The following is a 16,375-nucleotide window of genomic DNA, read 5'->3' on the forward strand; positions in this document are numbered from 1 at the left end:
GCAAAGTGGTGTTTTATGTTTCATCTTGCCTAGGTATGGAGTCACTCTGTTTAACTAACAACCAGCTCCTAAAGGTCAGGACTGATGAGACAGCTGGAGTTTCCAAATCTTAAGCTAACTCTCTACACCTCCTCTCCAGCTATTACATCTGATCTACAGCACCTGTCTCCTGAATTTAAATTAAGTTTTTGCCTAACCACTGTGAAGGTATTATTAACAGCTAAAATTTAACACACCTGAACCCAGGGAGCAGCTACTCCAGACCAACCATTAATATCAAATTCTGTACTAAGAGCTTAGAATTACAGAATCACAGATTCATCTGGGTTGGAAAGGACCTCTGAGATCATCAAGTCCAACCCTTAATCCACTACCACTGTGGTTACCAGACCATGTCACTAAGTGCCACATCCAGTCTCTTTTTAAAAATGTCCAGGGATGGAGAATCCACCACCTCCCTGGGCAGCCCATTCCAATGCTTGATCACTCTCTCTGTAAAGATTTTTTTCCTAATATCTAACTAAAGCCTCCCCTGGCAGACTTTAAGTCCATGCCCTCTTGTCTTACTGATAGGTGCCTTGGAGAAGAGACCAACCCCCCCCGGCTCCAACCTCTTTTCAGGGAGTTACAGAGAGTGATGAGGTCTCCCCTGAGCCTCCTCTTCTCCAGACTGAACACCCCCAGCTCCCTCAGCCCTTCCTCACAGGACTTGTGCTGAAGTCCCTTCACCAGCTTGGTTGCCCTTCTCTGAACTCACTCCAGCAGCTCAATGTCCTTCTTGTAGTGAGGGGCCCAGAACTGAACACAGGACTTGAGGTGTGGCCTCACCAGCGCTGAATACAGGGGAAGAATCCCTTCCCTGGACCTGCTGGTGACGCTGTTCCTGATACAGGCCAGGATGCCATTGGCCTTCTTGGCCACCTGGGCACACTGCTGGTTCATATTCAGCTTCCTGTCAATGCAGACTCCCAGGTCCCTTTCTGCCTGGCTGCTCTCAGCCACTCTGTCCCCAGCCTGGAGCTCCCCATGGGGTTGTTGTGGCCAAAGTGCAGGACCCGGCACTTGGCCTTGTTGAACCTCATCCCGTTGGAATCAGCCCAACTCTCCAGTCTGTCCAGGTCCCTCTGCAGAGCCCTCCTGCCTTCCAGCTGATCCACACTTCCCCCCAACTTGGTGTCATCTGTGAATTTGCTAATGGTGGACTCAATCCCCTCATCTAAATCATCAGTGAAGATGCTAAACAGAACTGGGCCCAGCACTGATCCCTGGGGGACACCACTGGTGATCGGCTGCACCATTCAGCACCACTTTCTGGTGGCCTCCAGCAGTTCCTAACCCAGCACAGAGTGCTCCTGTCTGAGCCTTGGCCTGACAGCTTTTTCAGGAGAATGCTATGGGAGACGGTGTCAAAGGCCTTTCTGAAGTCCAGGGAGACTCCATCCACAGCCTTTCCCTCATCCAACAGGCAGGTCACCTGGAGATCAGGTTGGTCAGACAGGACCTGCCCTTCCTAGCCCCATGCTGGCTGGGTCTGATCACTCCTGTAGGTGCTGTGTGATTGCACTGAGGATGATCTGCTCCATAACCCTGCCAGGCACTGAGGTCAGGCTGATGGGCCTGTAGTTTCCTGGGTCCTCCTATTGTCCCTTTTGTGGATTGCTGGGACATTCGCCAACTTCCAATCATCTGGGACCTCTCCAGTGAGCCAGGACTGTTGGCAAATGATGGAAGGCAGCTTGGTGAGCCCTTCTCCAGCTCCCTCATCACCCTGGGGTGGATCCCATCTGTCCCATAGACTTGTGAGGATCCAAGTGGCTCAGCAGGTCACACACCTCCAGGATTACAGGGGACACACAGCTTCCTATTTCTCCCTATAAGCGCCAAAAGCAGCTGTCCTCAGGACAACCTGTCTTACTGTTGAAAACTGAGGTAAAGAAAGTGTTAAATACCTTAGCCTTTTTCTCATCTTTGGTAACTATGTTTCCCCCACGTCCAACAAAAAAATGGAGGTTTTCCCTGCCCCTCCTTCTGCCCTTGGTGTATCTGTAGCAAGACTTTTTGTTAAGTCTCTGTACAGGAAAAAGGACAGATATTAATGAACATGGAGAACATCTATAAAATCCTGTGAGCTAAGCAAGCCTTGATCCATCTGATTCTGGAGAGACACAGAGGAACTTTTTCTCCCACTCCTTGGGACAGATGCCTCTGTTTTCCCCATATTCCACTCTGGAACCTGGGCCTTGCATACACCCACATTGCTCTGCTGATAGCATTCAGTTGGGTGTTCTGTTGCTGCTCCCCATTCTTACTCAGCATCACTTCATCATCTGGGCATTCCTGGCTCACTCACCTATTCATGTAAGTCAGGCAAAATCTTGTGGTCTGTTGCATCAGAGGTATTTGTACCTGTAGACTTTTAGAGATGTGTATAATTTATCCTGTACTAATATGGCAGAAAATACCTTTGATTCACAGTGTATTGGAAACTATCATCAGCTGTTGATTTGACTCTTAGCAGAAGTCTACAACCTCCCACTCTTTTACTCTTGGGACATGGGATCTTTTCTTAGAAGCTATTAATAGTATGAAGCACTATCTAGTGCTTACTTTCTCACAGAAATGTTTTATTTATATTCACAACTGGGCACTCCTTACCATACTATTTTCCACCATTACCACTCCCAAATATTCCTATGCAGTGCTTGATTGTGGGCCAAATAAAAGCAGACCTCACAATATAGCACAACTGGTGACTTTACTTTTCCAAGACCTATGTTCCCCAGGTATTTAATATCAAGAAACCTGTGAGTCCACAGAATGAGTTTTGCCCTGGGTTTCCTGCCTCAGTGTTAGGCTGGTGCTCCCTTCCACCAAGAAGCTCCCTATCTTCTTCCATTCTGTGATAGGGCCCTGATATGCCCTTCAGCTTTTTTCCAAGGACAAATTTTTTAGTAACTCAATGCTAAGAGTAGCTGAACTAAGTCTAAGCTTCTTAGTAGTAAAATGTGAGGACATTTAAGAAACAAAGTCATACCTGCTGGTCACCTATTTTAATCTGAGGCATTGCTTGTTAAGAAGGCAGCAGCTAAGAATATGGGTAATATTAAAAACGTATTTCCTGGTGCAAGGCAGTATACTTTGAAATACAGTTGTTTATATATACCCAAAGGGCAAACATATTGCATTAAGTGAAGCAGGGTGTAAAGGAAGCCTGGCTAGCAATGACCTGAGCTGGTTCCTCAGCTTAAACCCCCCAGTCACTGCCTGTGTGCTGCCAGTTTCCAGTCACTGCACGGAGCTGCTCTCCAGTGCTGTCCCAGCACAGCTCCGGTGCTCGTGCTCAGGGCCTTGCCTCATTCCTGCTCTGTGAGGTGGCTGCCTGGTATTCCCTGCTGTTGGCATGGATGAGCTATTTCCTCCACATGGTGTTATCTGCAATGTGACATCTTTGGAAATTCCCAACCCCACCTGCTGTTGTGCAATTGAGAGAGCTGAGAACTACGAGAGCTGAAGACAGAATGTCTTACAGGCTGTTCAGCTTTGGCTTTAGCCAGTCTCCTCCTGTGACTAGCAGGAGCCAACATCAGAATAAAGAAAATTAGTTCACAGCCCTCTCCCTTGGAAAGATGACTAGTTCTCCTACCACATCTGTCCCCTCCTCAAAATCCAGAAGATTCTACCAGCAACAAATAAAAATTTAGCTTCTCTTCTGTTTCTTCAAGCAGTGATTATTACAGTTTCTGTGATAGGAAATGAGCTTATATTAAGTCTCATAGAGATAAAGCATCTTACTTTGTTTCTTGATGAAATATTTTTTTTACTCCTGAGAATTTGTTTACCATAGAGTAGGTCTTGGCCAGGAACTGCAGGCCAAAGTGGGATGTGGGAATGGGATGCAGATGTTAAGCAACTAAATATCTGCAGTCACTGAAAGGGTTTTTTCTGTGCAATTTTCTCCCAAACAGATTTCAGTGTAAATTCTGATTTCACATTACTGTTGCCTTGAAAATTTATCTTGCAGTTGCAGCTGAATGTAGTATTACTTTCTTGTGCTAAGTTGCTCTATTCTACTTCTACCTATGGCCACGTTGCCATGGCAAAGTCACTCCTGCATGTTATATTTTAAATACATAACCTACAAAGCACTTTAGATTCCTTTGACATCTATTTTCCAGGTGATTTTCTCATTTGAGATACAATCTGTAAAACAAATGGAAACCATGGAACCAGCAGAACAACTCCTGTTTCCACAAAAGCATAACCAGAATCTTATGTTCAGGCACTGCATGCTACATGAGTACTCTGTAAGCACATGCCTGATCTTTGGATCAAGCACCTACATAACATGTCTTTGGTGTGATGATGTTACAATGCTGTAACATAATTTCTTGTAGATTTCATATCAAGTATAGTAAATTAAATTACAGTGGCCTTTAAGAACAGTGCTGTTTTTATTCACAGTATCATTTCTCTAAATAATCCGTAGCATTACTTATTTCTTCTTGTATAACACAAATTTCCATTAGCCTGTCACAGAGACAAAACGTCTTTGCTTCTATGTCTGTGAATAAATAAAAAAAGTTTAGATGGACAATGCTCTGAACACTCACATCCACCTTCTCAAAGTATTAGCCAGAAAGCTCTTAAAATAGCAATTATTCAAAAATTGAAAAACAAGTTACATATTGCTTACCTCAAGCAGATTAGCAACGTTCTTATTCATCAGGTATTCTGGAAGCACTTTTTCAATCTGACAACCAGCAGAACATGAGAAGAGATGTAGATTGACTGCTGCAAGTTACAAAACTATATACCAGTACAGATCCATGCCTTTTAAAAATCTTTTTTCGAGGTATTTTCATTACTAGAGAACAATAATCTGAGCTGAACCTTTGCAGAAAGAGAGAGGGTCTAGAAGAAGTCCATGGAATTGCTGCTTAACAATATAATGCAATCAACACTGGAGATGATGAAAGAATACATATAAAAATAACAGTGGTATTCTGTATGCTGCTTGCTTCCATGGGCTGCCCACTGGGAATATGTCCCTTTTGTTTTTAATGGATTAAATTCTGGATGCTGTCCTATAGAAAATCTATGGAACTATTTCATATATGCAGTAAAAAGTCCTATGACATAGTATATACACAATGCTACATAGTAGGTTTTACAATAAGCAGTAGGAAATCCATTATTCTCAGTTACATTAGCACTTCTTAGGTGTACACTAGAACAAATGCCACTTTTTGCAGTACTAAAATTCTTTTACCTCAAGGCTGGTTACAGTCAAATTTTTCATATGAACCAGATTCAAATCACTGTGTTGACTTTTGTGAGTCCTGTGGAATTAGGCAAGTAGCCTTACATCACAAGTAAATAATTTATTTCTTAACGTGAGCCATACATTATCTTTCTCAGAAGAGACCATAAATCTGCTGTTCAAAGCCATTTTTCTGCTCGGAGTCCTTAATTGAGTAATAAGGTGGTTTACAAATTCTACATCATAAACTAGCAGTAGCAAACTTCTTGAGCCCAGTTTTTAAGATTTTCAGAAACCTTGTCAGGTACTGCATAAGGATAAGATGAGCTTACAAAGTAGTTTTTTTATAACTGCATCACCCTTAGTAGTTTAGAGGGTGGAACATGGGAATTAAACACCTTTTAAAAAGTAGTCAAGACACAGTCATACAATTCTGAAAGACATGGACAGAAAAATTAAAAGAATACTGGCAGGTAAGCAGCTCTGCCCATTCTACACATGTACTATAACTGTAAAAATCTGTAGAGGCTACTGGCAACAGAACTGGAAGTCTTCAGGGGCACTGATACGTACATGTTGTGCATCTTCAATCACCAAAGGATGAAATACAATCCAAGGACTTTAATGGCATTAAATACAGCCTTTCTGAAGATCAGGTTCAGTTTTGTAGTTATTTTCCATATCTATAAATGCAGTTACATACAGTAGTTACATACTGCAGAAAAGGACAGAGCTTCACCTATAGTTCAGAAAAGATGGACAGAATAGTTTTGAATGTAAAAATATTTTCTCTTCCTGTGTCAGTTTAATGGGATAGATGCCTATGCTTTTGTCAATTATGAATGCAGCAGTCTTCTTTCCAAATGAAGATGTTGGAAGTCTGCCACTGGAATGAGTGCTCATACTACATACTGCCAGCAAATATCTCTTTCTTTAATGAAAACTACATTACTAAATCACTTTTCTTTTGAAAAACATTACTCTTGCCTATAATGAAGTTGCATAGCATATTCTCCTCTAGAGTAAAAGAAAAAAAAAAAATTATCAGGACAGAAAGCAGTTTGAATCACTGTTCTAATATATAAATTGTTACTAGTTCTATGCATGTTTTTTTGGTGTTTAGTTTTTGTTTTGGTTTGGTTTTTTTCCCCCACAATGATTCTCTTTTAGTTACCCGAAACAAAGTAATTCTTTAAAATAGTTTTCTATTAACCAACATTTTTAATAGAAGGAAACATTGCTTAAGGGATGCTTCCAACTTAAGAGGGAAAACTTTGCATTCAATTTTCCATTCTGCATTTCTGTGAATTAATACTATGCTTGCGTTATTAAAATACAAAGCTAATAAATGTTTTAATTCAAGTGTTACTACAAACTAGAAAGAAGTCAGATAAAACCAGAGATTTTTTTATTGCACAAAATAAATTATATAGAAACAATGCAACAAAACAACTTGTATTATAGGCTGCACAACAGATGTTACAACATGAATATATTTATTGCTTTGAGAAAGGAGCAATTCAGTGCTAGTAAGCAGATTAGTTATACTTCTTGCTCATCTAGACTTTTCATGAAATTAATCCAACTGGGCTAGAGGCATTTTGCAGCATACAGGTCAGACTGAAGTGTCATTTGCTATCAGCTGTTACAAAGGTGCTGTGACCATTCTTGACATTAGCATGAAGTGCTCAATTTAACATCACTGGTACCGAGCCATAAAGGTAGAATAGATAAAAATATCATGACATAGCAGATATATTTATACATAAGAATCTAAAAGGTCCGTTTACAGTGTTTTCACGAGCTGTGGTTCTAAAATCAATCTTGTTTACAAATGTAGATGCAGCTTTGAAGAGGCAGGACCATAGGGTTTTGCCCACAGCCCCCAGTACCAATGCTTCCCTTACCTAATTGCTCACTGGTGCTGACTCAGTCAGAGATTTCTTGTTTTTTCCCAGGGCCCCATTTGGCTTCTAAGGATTTTAACACAGATTAAAAATGCCATTCCTTTGGTAGAACTGGGAGAAATTTACAGTGCTTTGAGTACTCCAAAACACAAAATATTTGGTTCCTCAGAAGAAAGACTGTAATACTGGTATTGCACTCATTGATCAAATATATAAAGTTTTTAACATGCTACTTTGTGGACCCTGAGCTGTTAACCCCGAGGAATTCATATGGAAATTAGGTCTTAACAAAAATCATCAAAATGGACAATATTCAAATAATAAAATCCATCAAAACCTAATTACTTGCAGATCTTTGTGGAGTGTGCATATTAATGAGATAGTGCTGTTGCAAATGTCCATAGTCTGAGTACGATTCTCCCCTCATTTGACAATTATGCAAGTATTTACTCAGCTGAGTTTATAGCACTGAATTCTACTGCTACCGTATATGTTCAGTGATGCAAATCTTACTTACTTATGGGAAGATTAATATAATAAGATGAAATTGAAAGAATATTAGCCTGCCATGAAAGGAAATTCAGTGATGAAGTAGGAGTTCTGGGTCACTTCAAGTTGTAACTACAAGGATAATTCAAGAAAGTAGCTCCATCGAGGCCAAGCTGAAGAGCTCAACTTAGCATCAGGCCCACAGAGTAGACCCCTACAGAATTCCACTGAAATAAGTAAACAGATTTTGGAATGTACACTAGTAACTATAAATAAATGTGTTCATCACTCTTTACTGTACTTTAATAAAATCCTTTGCTTTACTGCTTTTTTTTTTTTTTTTTTTTTTTTTTTTTTTTTTTTTTTCTTTCTTTCTTTCCCCTGAAACTGCGTTAACCCAGTATTTTGAATCTAAATACAACTAATAGTGCGGTTTCAAATAGCTGCATAATATTAAAAGAATTATTATGAATTTAATAGATATTATTTGTGCAAATGCTCAGAAACCTTAGTGATGCCATCATGTTCCATGCACATGTCCAGCAGCAGTTTCCTTTGCAGGAAAATAACTACTGAACATGAAAAATTATAATTACCTGGCACGCGTTTTCATCTGGGAAACTGTTTTTTAAATACTCTACGTAAAATTTTGTGACTGTTTCGTTGAAACGTTTCTAACAATACACAACTGAATAATCAAATATGCCTTAAAGCATCCATTCAAACATCAAAACAAAAGTTAAAAGTAATTTTATAATTATTATGCAGTATACATGTTATAAGGCAGGGTAAAGCTAATATCAAAGATGAAAACCAGCACCACCAGTCTGTTTTGCAATTGGCATCCTGATCAGACAGAAAATGTATCATCAGTCAGATACAACTGATCAAGTTAAGAAATGCATTTAGCCCAGCTGTACTAAGTATACAGCTTCACACAGAATAAACATTCCATAAATCAACAGAAAATGCATCTGAGCACAAAAAAATAAAAAATATGTAAGTGATTCTCTAAGCAGCATTTTGTTTTCTCTTTTTTCAAAACATTAACATAGATAAGATATTGGACTGATTAAATATCTACAAGTGCTTTTCCTTTACAAAAATACATATATTCTTAATAGTAGGATAGACTGTCATTAACAATGACCTGGTTTTTTTTTTTTCACTTCAATTTGAATGATTTATAAGCTAAATTTCACAACCACAAAAAGGTTTATTTGTAATATGATGTTATCACTTTTGACAAAAAGCTTAAAACATTTTATATTTTAAAACAGATTAGCAACATAACATCACAATATGTTCTATGAGCTCCTAAGTACTGTGAGGGCTGTTATATCAAAAACTGGTAACTACTGGTCAAATGCAAGGAAGCATTGAAACCTTATTACTGCTCACCATAGGCTCCTTTCTTATCATAACTTGGATCACAGCTTATATAAGGACACTTAGGCCCCCATCCCAAAAAAATAATCCATTGACAGTAACCATCATCTATTCAGTAGCCTGGAACATCCAACAAATCAGGCCTTGCATTAATTAAAAAAAAAATGCAAAACATTTTCCATTCAATAGTTAAGTCTGCAATAAGAGAAAAAATGATGCATTGCTTCATGTTTATTCTAAGCTTGTATTTGAGAAAAAAAAAATTACGATCAATAAGTTTTTATATTGAAATATTTCAGTCAGCTAAGTAATTAATTTGTCCTATTGCTTTCCAGTTTACTTAATCATTATCCTGGAAAAGGAAATCAAGATATTCAGATTTCTTTATTCTTTCTATTTTTCACTGAATAAGCAAATTAAGTAAACTGACTTCTTGTTAATCAATGGTCTCACATCAATGACAACAATGCCATTCGCTAAAAAAATATCTATAAAAATCTGTAAAACATACTTAATATCTTCTCACTATCCTCCAAGTCTGTCCCTTCCACCCTCCAAAATATCACTGAACTACAACTAGAAACCCCAAAAGTAGCTTGGTGAATATTTTGTGCTTTGGAAGGTTTGCAGGATTGACAGCACACTGAAGTTTTTCACTAGTTCACAGGCCAGGTATAGCAGACACATCAGTGATGCAAGCCTTTGTGCTTTCCTTCGGGAACATCAGCTATGACTCAAAGAGCTACTCTAGGACTGTTAACTTTTTTGCTCCTCCTGTTTTGTTTTTTTTTTCCCTTTTCTATTTTGTTTTGGAAACTGTTAGGTGTGCCTAACCCTTTAGCTTGGTGACATAGGCAGCTACCATCAGTTCAGTTCTGCTTGAATGATTCCAGGTGTAACTTTTGACTACTGCACTTCAGAAAGAGTGTCAGTGTCTTAAGCCAAGTCAGTTTCTGGGTGGTTTTACCTTTGGTATTAAATTCATCTTTTAGAACTATTAGGCAGTCAGATTATCCATAAAAATAGTTTCTTCTTTTTAAAAACCCTTTTTAAATGAACAAACTAAATATCTGACAACAAAGAGTAATTTAAAATCAATTAGTACGTGATATTTATCTGTAAAAAGGGAGCATGTTTCACTAAAGCATCCAAATTCATGAAACAACATCTACTACACTCAATTTAATACAAAACAGAATTTTAGGAGTAGAATACCATCATAAAATATGTGCCTTGCACTTTGATAATAAACTTCTTTATAACAACTTCATTTGTAATATAAACCTCAGTATCTTAACTAGCAGCACAAATGTTTTATTGTTGCACCAATTCTGTATAATGTGTAGCAAACTACTCTCAAACGTATTTTGCTTCCCCCTCACTATCATAAGGAAAACAGGAAAACAGTAACTACTTCGGTTCACCTCACCCTGTCAACTGTCACATTATTAACCTTGTTAGAAGCACTTGCTAAAAATACACACACAAAAAAATTACTTCAAAGCAAAGTAGGCCTAATGGTTCAGATGCACATGCAAAGTCAAACTAATGTCTCTCTTTGGTTAAAATTAATGTAATGACAAAAACTTCCACTTGTAGATATCTTTCATTCCAGAATGACTCCTCCATCCTGAGCCTACAAAACTGGATTTCTTTCTAGCAGTACAAAAGACAGCCTGGACATTTCTACCTGTCTATAGAGCTCCTTCATTTCACTACCACAATGCAGGACTGGATCTAAATTGCTGGATCTAAAGTGCTTCCTAGAGAATGAAAAGATGTCCTTACTCAGCTTCAGTAGAAAGCTACTTGAATTCAGGAAATTTATGGCACATATCTTGGATGGAAGAATCTGTCAGGAATTTATTCATTAATCAATTTCCTATTCTGGAATCTGATGTTTTACTCTGGTCTAGAGACAGAGCAGAGAGTAATTTAAAAAAAAAACAAAACCAAACTCAACTGGTAAATTTGCTTTCTGAAGAAAGATGTATTACCATTATAAGATCATCTTTTGGATGACATTCCTACAGAAGGATGTTTCAGCTGAGGTCTGAGGGCTAGAAAACCCATATGTGATAAAACTAGTGGTAAACGAGCAGTTGGAATCTTTTCATCTTTTCACATTTCTGTGAGGGTGAATCAATCCCCTCGTGTCTTCAAATTAACCCTGGAACATGATGCAGTAGACTGCAATCTTTCCTCAAACGAGGGTCTTCAGTTGAACGCCTTGTGGAATAATTACCTTGTTCAAACTGGCTATAAAGGATTCAAACTGCAGACCTATGAAAACTTTCCTGAAATTCATGAAAGCTGGATGTGCAATTTTTCCTTTTTAACTGTTCAGTGTTTCTACCTGTTGAGCATGAAATGGGGTGGGGTATGGAACTGGGAAAAGATGTGTAAGAACCTAAAATGACAGGACAGAGTGTACATTTCAATGGATACAAAAATAAAGTAGCATGAAGTAAAATGAGAGGGGAATATCCTGCATGATACACACACTTTTGATGGGAGCAAACTGGTGCTTTCAGCCTGTCTAGATTAAGTGAATAAACTGGAACAAGCTCTTGATTTATGCATCTCTGTTTATACATTCTCTGTGAACAGGCATTTATTTTGCAATTTGGTCTTTCCTGGGATAAAAATGAGTTGGATCAGCCCATGCAACTGACCAATATTTTATGTAGCCCCTCTATCTAAAGGACTCAGTCTGTTAATTCTGAGACTCAAGACTGGCTTAAAGTAAATATCTGCTCTATAGTATTTCTACCAGATGTAATATGGGGCTTAGCTGGAGACTACTCCTTTTGCTCCAAGTCCTCCCAAGAACATTTTTCTGGAGAGTGAATGCCTCTTGGTGTCTTCAATGATAAGAAAAGGTAAAAAAAAGGGCAAGTGGAAGAATTCAACTTTGTGATTAGTTCAATTAAAGGACTAAATCCTGACCCATTTTGCAGTAAACAGCAGAGAAGGAAAAATTGTTTATTTCTCTCATAAAGTCTCTATCTCTATCAATTATCCATGGGAGAGTTGACATGGAACTCTGGACAAGAGCCTAGCTTGTATCTAAAGGGAATGCAATCAATCTTTTTTCTCCTGCAGATTTACTGAAAATCTAAGTGCAGAAGAGAAAAGTCAAGTCAAATTGTTGTAACCTATGACAGAAAAAAGGACCAAGATCCAGAATTCAAAGGTTCCTCATGCATAAAATTAAATAATTGGAATACAGAAGTAATTATTTTCACATAGTTTCTATTGTGATAGGTGTATGTTTTCAATTTTTAATTATTTAACTGAACACATTTTTCTGCTTGTTTATGATGAAACTTTCTCGATACAGCATGTTTGTGAAAAATTCTTGCTGAAAATATTGACCATAGATAAAATACAGAAGCAAATATTACCCTGCCAAATGCAAATAATGGGCTTAAAAGGTATTCTATATTAATAATCAGGCACTTTGCTTTATATAACATTTTCAGTAAAGTCAAAATAATACTTTTTATACATGTTTTTTGCATAATAGTTGCAAGAGAGCTGAGTATGCACAATATATTATAGTGTTGCATACTCCTAGGACCAAAACCCCAGAAACTTTCATGTGAACAGTACCTACTGCAGTGGTGAGTGTCTCAGATAACAACTTGTAGCAACCTTTTTAGTATTTCACTCAAACAATATGTTTATAGGACTAGGCCCTTTGCTATGAGCAGCACAGTAATGGACGATGGAAGATACATTTCTTGATTAATCATCTAATTCCATATTGTTTGATGTAATACAGACTCTTGTTAGTAAATTCTAGGTCACAGTTTGTTGCTAGACCAAAGCAGCATAGAGCTGTGCTCAGAGAAGGACTTTCATTAGTGAGTTACCCCAGAATTAAAAGCCAATCCAAGTTTTTTACTTTTTGGGAAAATACTAAATGTGCAAAATAAGAGACAGCAAGGTTAGGTAGTAGTGCAGAATTGTTTTGGTCTCATTACTCGGCAGCTGGGTCCTGCCAAGTATTGGAAAGCCAATAAAACACAGTGGCAGCAACACTCATTTTATATGTCACAGAAATGCTCAGAAAGTGGCTGTATACAGCAGTCTGCTCTAGGATGGCATTTGGTGCAGTTTAAATGGAATGTTTAGGTGCTCAATTCAATTTACCCCATCTTTGGCACACAGGAATCTGTAAACATGTTCTTATGTTTACATGGTCAGGTATTCTTAATTGGCACAAATGAATTAGATGTGCATATCTGTAGACACATGGCACATATGTACTATATGGGGGAGAAATTTCCTGTAAAGAAGGCAATGCCTGTGTTATACAAGCTGCTCAGTTAAGATACCTATTTCACTAGCACTTCACTGCTGCAAACCCCATGAAACTATAACAGCACTGAGGTGCTGTGCCATCAGATCAGAAATACATGAAGTGTAAATAGTTAGATCAAATGCATTTAATGCCATGATTCCCAGCTGAACATCGAATCACATCTGTCATTATTTTCCATGCCTTCTGTAATATATCTTTAAATTGCATCAAGAAAATAGGATAAATTAAGCCAATGCCTAATTCTGACGAAGAGAGCTCACAGTTTTCTGAACTGTGAATATAGAAAGTGATTAAACAGTCAAATCTACTGGTTGCCATTCAGCAGTCAAAGCAAAGCAGTCCTATTTTCAGGGGTCCTGTTAGGTGGATGCAAACATCTGCATAAGATAACTTGTATAGTTTCCTCCTCTTTAAAAGAAGCCTGTTCAAATTTGTCAAAATAGTGAGTGCAATTTTGAGAAACAAAATTATCCTCTGAACCATGCAATGAGGAGTAGCATCATTAGTTTTGAGATAAAACTGAAACAGGCGCTTTAAGTCAAGTAAATCTACAGTGAAAATTCTGGTATAAAAACATGAAATATATAAAACTGTAAGGTGTCATCTGTATGTGCACGTAAGTATTTACAAATAATACCCTATTTCCTCCGTACAAAAGACGTGAGTATCTTAAAGAGAAGAATGATTTGCAATCAGAATGCATGCTCTACTATTCCAAACTGCTCCATTAAGAGGACACAAAGAACCTATTTTTCCCTAGACACACAGCAGAGGAGAAGAGCCCTCCCTACATGGAGTATCTTCTTGTTTCTGTCAAGTAGCATATGATAGACTTGGGTGGGCAAAAAGATGACTGCTTCCTGCAGCCAGCACATGCAGCCCTTCCCATAGACAGAACGGGCAAACCAGTGGCAGCATCAGTCAGCACACTGTGCCTGCAGAAAGGAGCAACAGCTTCCTAAATATTTTGCTTCTCCAGGTTCACTGGCATCTGCACAATATGTGCAACCTTGACCTGCAATGGCAGGTTTCCTAAACTAACTGCTACCAACAGCCTCTATATTTCTGCATGTCATCTGGGCTTTGGAGTGCATTGGTAGAGTTCAACCAGACTATCCACAGAATACTCAAGTTACCAATGTTAGAACTCCTGCTAAAGTTAAAGGGGCCAGTTTTAATCCACAACATGCTTATTTCTCCTACTGAAACCTACTAATATACACAAACATAAATTTACAAAGGAGTTACAGCCTTCCATCTATCCTTTTATACTTGATCCCATGATGGAATTTTTACTTTGTCTTATCTAAGAATGATTAATTCACTCCATAGTAGCTTCTGAAAAAATAATTTGGTTCCTTTTTGCTGTATGCAAAAGGCATAACAAAGTAAATAGTTCTCTACAATACTAGCAGGTGTGTATTAAGAAGAAATTACATAAAGGTTCTGAACTGTAAGTATCTCCACAGAATTTGAAGTGAAAATCTCAACTGACTTTTAAACAGAGCAAAGACAATGGAAGACTACAGAAAACATAAATGTTACTGTGCCCCCTGCAACATTACCAGAAACACCAATAAACATTCTATACTAGAACCATTATTCTTGCAATACCTAAAGGCAACACTCACTTTTTATCCAGCGATACCAGGTTTTAAAAAAAAATAAATTACCTGAACAATTATTTTGGTCAGACTGATTATTTTCAGTATTGCATTACATCTAATTTTATAGAAATAGTTTTATGATGTGACTTAAACTAATGAAGATACCTGTAATGAATTCTAAACTCTGAATAATCACAAGAGATCTATAAGGCTATTAAAGCTATATATTATTTTTGTCTTAGCATTAATATACCTCCAACCAATCTTCAAAGGAAATGCTTACTATGAAAGGCAATAATTACATAAAAATTTGCCTTGCTTGTAATCTTACAGTCAAATTTATTTGTTCCATAGACATTTGCATTATTTTAAACTTGGCTTTTAAAGAAGTTTTATCATAAGAAATGTAATCTGACCAGAAGCCATTTTCCAAAAATAGCTAGTATGCCAAATACCAATGTTTAGGGAAATCATAGAAAAGTGCAATCACAAAGGTGGCAATGCTTTTAAGCAATATTAGAAGAATCTAGTTAGAAAATTTAAAATTACTGTTTTGAATTACCACGTTCTACATCTCTTGTTAAGGGTAATTAATCTTCATTCACTGCAAAAGGACTGTTGCACACTCATGAGTGAGCTATACCTGGACCCATGAGAAGCTTATCAAGAAAAAGGTAGTGGCCCAATCACCACTTTTCTAAATATATTTTCCATACAAAATATTTTCAAGGTATAACCCTTAGTTATTTGTACAGTACGCTATGATTTAAACAACAATATTCAGTAAAATAGTAAGTGTGTGAAACTGCAACACTGCATGGAACGAGCACTCTGCCATTTTGCTAGTGTAATCAATATTAGGACCAGATAAATCTTCTAGCACACAAGCAAAACTATTCCATGGTTTTTGAATCTTGACTGTACACTTCATGATTTTGGCTATGATTTGCAGCACACTAGTAAGATACACAAATATCTTATGCACATTTCAGTAGCAGAATGGCACTTGGCTTGTTCTAAGAGAAACAACAGAGATGCAACTGACAGTTTTAAGAAATACAATGTCCTTATTTGCATGCTGAAAATCTGGTCGTGTCCCCCTAATCCAGGCACATCCATTCATTGTGCAATCTGTCGATGGGTAAACAAATAGTGCAGGATTCATCTCAGTGGGATCTGGCCCTTTGGTCTAACCGAAGTCAATTCTAGGTCGATACTGAAGTACCATAGGGTAAGACTAAAAATAAAAGCAAGAGAAAAACAACAACAAAAACAGACAAGAAAACATGAAGGAATAATTCATAAAAAACCACAAGAAAACGCAGTTAAAGATTGCCTTAAGAACAGCCAGATCTTATCCCTAAGACTCTGTGTATGACAGTGTTTCATTTAT

The 16,375-nt window shown here is 37.7% G+C and overlaps 1 protein-coding gene across 4 annotated transcripts in view; it reads right to left on the reverse strand.

Moving 5' to 3' along the window:
- Positions 1-6,646: 6,646 nt before the first annotated feature.
- PCGF5 (polycomb group ring finger 5) overlaps positions 6,647-16,375 on the reverse strand; it is a 64,940-nt gene continuing 55,211 nt past the window's right edge. For all 4 annotated transcript variants that reach the window (XM_071748730.1, XM_071748729.1, XM_071748731.1 and 1 more), the window contains one exon: positions 6,647-16,219. In XM_071748730.1, coding sequence (XP_071604831.1) covers positions 16,172-16,219 — 48 coding nt within the window. In that variant the 3' untranslated portion in view covers positions 6,647-16,171. The remainder of the gene's footprint in view (positions 16,220-16,375) is intronic.

Source organism: Heliangelus exortis, chromosome 7 (genome assembly GCF_036169615.1).
Source record: "Heliangelus exortis chromosome 7, bHelExo1.hap1, whole genome shotgun sequence".
Taxonomy (NCBI): domain Eukaryota; kingdom Metazoa; phylum Chordata; class Aves; order Apodiformes; family Trochilidae; genus Heliangelus; species Heliangelus exortis.